The sequence below is a fragment of the Chinchilla lanigera genome, unplaced genomic scaffold, assembly GCF_000276665.1.
Source record: "Chinchilla lanigera isolate Chin_1 unplaced genomic scaffold, ChiLan1.0 scaffold00024, whole genome shotgun sequence".
NCBI classification, from domain to species: domain Eukaryota; kingdom Metazoa; phylum Chordata; class Mammalia; order Rodentia; family Chinchillidae; genus Chinchilla; species Chinchilla lanigera.
The window spans coordinates 5,036,966-5,043,349 of record NW_004955425.1 but is presented as its reverse complement, the minus strand read 5'-3'; the positions used below and the strand labels follow the sequence as shown (position 1 = coordinate 5,043,349).

The following is a 6,384-nucleotide window of genomic DNA, read 5'->3' as shown; positions in this document are numbered from 1 at the left end:
ATTTAAATCTTTGCCAAAAAGGACAAAGGATTCCTTTAAAATTAGTCACTTGTTTGGGAGGGTTTTTTTTTTTTTTTTTTTTTTTTTTAATATTTCTGTTCTGATAAGACCTCAGAAGTAGTGAGTGTGGAATGGACACTAATATTATTACTCCTAGTGAGTTTGCATGGACTTCTTCAGATTCACAAAGATGTAAGCATGTATTTAGTGCTCACCACATTAGGCATTATAAAACATGTTTTGAGGGGGTATAGAGGTTGTAAGACATAATGCAGTTCTCAATTAACTTATAGTATAATATGAGACACAAAATATTATACAAGAGGTAACTCTTGGCCTAAAAGAGATCAGTGGAAATAGTAATTGTGCCCTATATATACAGTATGTTTTGTGAAGAAAGGTCTGTTTGATATGGTGAACAGAATCAATAAAGGTTGACTCCCAGGCCCAGGAGAAGGGCAAGTGGCTTTGAAGCCTGAAGGAATGACAAGTAAGGAGATGGTTGGCATTATTGTGTTTGGAATTTGGCCAGACAAATTATTTTGGGTGTTCGTGTGCGTGCGTGTGTGGTGCACGGGCCTGTGTGATTAAAGTGGTAAAGTTGCTTAAGTTTAAGTGAGCCCAGCCTACAAATGGTCTTTGCATTTAGGGGTCTTCCTCTTTTCCTGCTTAGCCTCTCTTACACAAAGCCTGTTGCAGATGCCATAGTATTATATTTCTTTGGAGAAAAATAAAAACCAAAACGTGTTTTTGGAACAGCTGGATTCAGAAATTGTGTCTAGAACTGTCAAAAGCTGGACCTATGCTTTGAGATTAGGGGGTTTGGAGAGTTCTGGAGGGAGACTGAAAAATACTGAAAACAAATTTTACCTTTGTCAAAATTTTATTCTAGTTTAACAAGTCCAAAGAAGGGGAGGGAATTATTTTTCATTTTTGCATATAGTGACTTTCTGCTTCCAGAATTCAGGACTTAAGGCTTGTACTGTTGGTATTGGTAGTGTATGTCACTTACATTATTTTAAAGTTGGCCTGTTTTTGTATTTCCAAACAACAGATTGCCAAATTAACTAAATATCTCTTCAATCCTTGGGAGTATTTTTTAATGCATATTAACTCCCTTTTCTCACCTGTAATCAGAAGACTTACAGAACTGAAAAGTACATGAAGGAGATAATTTAGTACAACTTTCTTATGTTACAGATAGGGAATCTGAGACCTAGAGAAATGAGCTGACAAGGTCACATGGACCCTCCACTAGAAATATTCCATCTATACTTTTTTATTTTCACCTCCCCAAATTTTGTTCCCTTCAGAAGTTTCTAGAACTACTAAATTGTGAAATATTTTGAGTTTTGCTGTCACTTTCCAATTTTCTTTGCCTCCTTTCTTCCCATTTATTTTTTATCTGGTTCTAGGTAAGTGAGTCTAGCAACAGCAGGCATTTCCATTTTCTTTCTTTTATAGTAGGGTAGTAATTACATTTGATAAATAAACATGTAAATTTGAAGATCTTAAAATATTTTTACTGGGCATGCCCATGTTTTTAGTATGTTAAATCTTTTATAATAATTATGAAATGTATTGATGAAAAAGAATTCTTAATGTGAACTTTCTAATAATTATTTCTCTTTATATCTCTGTAGTTTCTTCAGACATTCAATATGTTGTTTTTAAAATGATCAAAATTAGTCTTATAACATTGACCACATTCAGGTACACTGATACTCATTAATCTAATCAGTTTGTTTTGTACCAGTACGTTTCACTTGGTTTTTTCCTCTGTATCATCTACCCTCTGGTAAAGAGTAAGGAGGGTTGATAGGGATTAAAGGCATGCATACTTTCAGTCTTTGAGGAACTTCAGTGTTCACTGAATACTAATTCTGAGTTACTGTATTTCACTGCATATTCTATGTGACAGATTTTATCATTTTATAGCAAACTTACTAATTTTTATATTTTATTGGTAAAATAGGAATAGCTTCATTGTAGAATATAGAGAGCTACCTAGCTTCTTTGGAAATTTGTCCTGTTAATTTTATTCTTTTCATCACTTTTTTTCTACCACCATTTCATGATAAAGTCTCTCAGTGCTTCTTCATTTCTCTTTTTTTTTTTTTTTTGGTTTTTCTCTGGTACCAGGAACCGAACTCACGACCTTGCACTTGCCAGGCAGGCGCTTTGCCGCTGAGCTAAATCCCCAGCCCCGCTTCTTCATTTCTCTTATTTCATATAAGCCAACATGAGGGAATAATGACAAAAAAAGTAATATGGTATCTTTTTATAATAAGGAGTTTTTATAAAGGAAGTATAATTGGTTAAGTCTTCAGTTCCTCTTTTGGTAATTTTGATTGTAGTATGAAATAGACTCATCACTAGCAAAATACAAAAACTTCAAAAGAAATGTGTGCTTGTGTGTATAGGGCATTTATCAGAGAAAATGTTTCATTTTGTTTTGTTTTTAGAGACAGGGTCTTGCAATGTAGTCCAGACTGGCCTTGAATTCGTTATGTTATCCAGGCTGGCCTTGAACTTGCAGTCTGCCTGTCTCAGCCTCCCAAGTGCTGGGATTACATTTAGAGGAAATTTTATTTAAGAAGAAAGTCTTCATCTTTACCTTGCCAACCTTTTTCTGGGCACTGTCATCAGTCTCAGCATTATTGCCCTATGTTATATATCCTATGATTGATTACCTGTACAGATCTTCATACATTTTTTTGTTTTTAACATCACTGTTGGTTTTATCTTTGTGCCAAAGTTGCTTCTTATGGGAAGGAAGGCTTTAAGTAAGATTTGTTATTGCTTTTATATTCAAAAATTGTATTTTTATTATAATGGTAAATATGAAGCAACAGTTGAAAAAGTTGGACTTTGAAACTAGGGATGCTGAGTTTGAGTTCTGGCTTCATTTACATATGACACGCTTTTAAATGCCCTTCTATGTTGTTCCTATCTTATACATAAAATGAAAGTAATATGATATAATTAACTTACCATGATTGTGAAGATGGTCCAAAAATTATGAAAATGGCATGCACACCTCATAGCATTTAGTAATCATTGTTTCCATTTTTCCCTCCATGTATTCATCCTAAGTAATACTTGAGAATCATTTTATGATGTGAAGCAGTCTTTGTCAAATGAAACATTATTTTGGGGCTTAACTTTTTACAGTGCCTATAATCCAACCCAGGGCTTTATGCATGCTGCTGTTGAGCTACATCTCCACCCCCTAAACCAAACATTGTGATGTCCTGAGAAAGTGTGGGTTGTCTTTAGAAAACTGAAGCTGCACGAGACTAACATTTATTTTCTGTTGAGCTGTTACAAGACTAGCTTCATATTATTTCATAGCCGTTTATTTTCCCCTTTACATGATTCTGTATAAAAACACTCCACTATGGATTCTTTACTACTGATTGAAGTCTGCTAAAGCAAGTGTCAAATGTGACTATTTTTTAGTTGTTTTCTTCTTTCCTATCATGTTTTTCACATCAGTGACTGTTCAGCTATTTAGCAAGGATACAAATGCCATTACTAAGTAAAATTGCTTTTTAGCAAAACTCAGTATTTTATAATATACAAAAGATGAAAAGTTTTTTTCGTATTTATTTTGTTGTATTTTTAGTAATAATATAAAAGTTGACTTATTTCAGATCTGACCAGTTAGAAAGCCAGTGAGTTAGAGTTTATTAATACTTAGTACAGTCTGCATTTGAATTTGGTTCAAGTAAAAGAACTATATATATGTTTTCAGGAGTATTAAATGTATAGTACAGGTCCCTAATCACTTATTTGAAACTCTTGGAGCTAGTTACGGTTCAGTATTCATAGTTTTTTTCCAAGTTTTTCAAAAGTAATACAGTAGGATATACTTTGTATTACACAGATGTCCCAGTGGGATTTGGTGCATTATGTAGAATGAAACATTTGACTCTTCACACTCAAGTATATTAATTAAGAACTACATAAAATCTCATAAACTCAGCTTAGGTTCTACTATAATTGCAGTTGTCATAAATTAAAAAAGAAAACGTTAGGGCCAGAGTTATAGCTCAGCGGCACAGTGCCTGCCTGACAAGTGCAAGGTTGTGAGTTTGATTCCTGGTACCAACAAGAACAACAACCAAAATGTTTTGGTGTTTTGTGTACTTGGGATTTTGGAATTGCTGATTAAGGAGCAGTGGACCTTTATTTATTTTAAAATGCCAAGTTTTTATTTTGAATAATTTAAAACCATCTAGTTGGGTTAGTAACTGGAGTTACTAGCATGCTGCTGACCACACTGATGTATGGAATCGCTTTCTTTTTTTTTTTTTTTTTTTTTTGTCTTTTTGAGGCAGGGCCTTGCTGTGCAGTTCAGGCTGGGCTTGAGCTCACTTTGTAGCCCAGTTGGGTCTCAAACTCACAACAATCCTCCTGCGTCATCCTCCCAGAGTGCTGGGATTACAGGCGTGTGCCACTGTGCCTGGCTGTTTTTTTCTTTTTTTGAATCTCTTTCTGAACCTATTAAATATGAGTAAGCCAGTGCATAATGCAAAAGTCACTACTATTAAAGACGTGTTTGTATGCTCTAGTACTGTTAAGTCAACATCTTACTATTCTATATTGATTTTACTTATTCTTTCATTGCTTCCAGATATTAATTAAAATTTATCATCTGAGAGATTACTGAATAGGATGATTCTTGGCTTATCTAAAGGGAGAAAGCTGTGGTTTAAAGCATTTAATAAGCATTGTGTCTAAGTAGACTAGTATCATTCAGGTTTTTTTTACTTATGCTTTTATTATTTTTAACATGTTTTAAAATAATAGAGAATTGTGTGTGCTCACCTGTTTAAAGATAATATTGAAATCAGTTGCTTGTTGATAAGTACTTGTGCAATAAAAATATATTGTAATAACTTGTAAATTTTCCATAGAGGAAATTTGAAAGTGTAAATGCAGATGAATTTGCAGTAGTTTGGTGGCATCACAAGTTTTGTAAGCAAATGTATAAGCTCTAATTGCATACACTTAACCTTTTAAGCCTCTGTTTTCTTAATTATAAAACAGGGATAATAGTAGTAACTTCATTACAGAATTCTTAGGTTTAAATGAATTAATGAATATAAAATACTTAGCAGAATACTTGACATGTTATGCAAGCTCAGGAAATGTTTGTTAATATTAATACTTTCCCCTCCATATGCAAAAAGGAATTTTATGTAATGTGTAAACTTTTCTTTTAGATGTGCTGAAAGACATTATGACACCGCCAAATTTAACTGCAGAGGTATGTATATATATACTGTAGTGTGCTGTATAACTGAAAACCAGTAGGTTGCATTTTTTTGTCATAGCAACAACGAATCAGCTAAATTAATAGGAAAGGTAAATATGTGTCTTTAATGATGGTCTGAGATAATTTGAAAATACTAATTTTGCTGTTGAGCTTTAGGAAACATGTATCATGTGAATCTATCAATATTGTCAGGAAGACGAGTGCAGAATAGACTTAAGAATTAGGATAAATTACTAAACTAATAATGTAATAAAGAGGAGATCCACCTGCTGCTGAGACAGTTGGTGCAATAGTAAGCAATTACATGGAGAAAACAGAACTACTTATTTTTTTCTATTGAGAAATGACTTACAATATGGGAAAGGATAAAATAATATGAATTTTTAAAAAGGAGCCTGAGCTGAGCATGGTTGTGCACACCTGTAACTCCAACATTTGGGATTAACTTCTTAAACCCTTAATGAGAAAATGAGAGAGTTGAGAAGCTTGGCAAATGCTGCTGAGGTAGTCAAAAGAGAAAGTGGGTAACATGAGCTATAGATTGGTATATTTGTCATTGAGCCCTGAAGGCCTAGAGTCAACTTGCAAACAGATGGTTTGAAAATTCTGAAGCTCTCATGACTGAGAGGCAGTGTAGTTTCACTAAGAATGTTTCTATTTTTGGTGGAATTAGGCTGTTGCTTACTAGGCAAAGCATGCCATAGTTGAGGTTCATCTAAATTTAAATAGACATTTAATAGATTTTCTTGAATATTTTTTTTGTACCACTGGGGAAATAAAGATAGAATGAGAGCATAGTTAGGCAAATTACTAAGTGAAAAGTTGTCCTACCAACCCTATATAATAGAACTCATTGTCCACCAGAAGAGCTCTCCTGTTATAGCAAAGGATTTAACTGATAATATCCTGTACCATATTGTGGTGATTTGGTTGAGGATCTAAGACATAGCTTTTACATGCTTAGGTGACACAGAGATAATTAGTGCTTTGGTATTGGTAAGGTTCTTTTTTTTTTTTTTTTTTTTTTTTTTTTTTGGTTTTTCTCCGGTACCAGGAACCGAACTCACGACCTTGCGCATGCCAGGCAGGCGCTTTTGCCG

General features: G+C 33.8%; 1 protein-coding gene across 1 annotated transcript in view; it reads left to right on the top strand.

The window, feature by feature from the left end:
- The window catches only part of Pten (phosphatase and tensin homolog), a gene marked incomplete at its 5' end in the record, with an annotated part of 84,019 nt that overhangs the window by 48,480 nt on the left and 29,155 nt on the right, over positions 1 to 6,384 (top strand). The window contains one exon of the mRNA XM_013514767.1: positions 5,232 to 5,275. Within this exon, the coding sequence (XP_013370221.1) occupies positions 5,232 to 5,275 (44 nt within the window). The remainder of the gene's footprint in view (positions 1 to 5,231; positions 5,276 to 6,384) is intronic.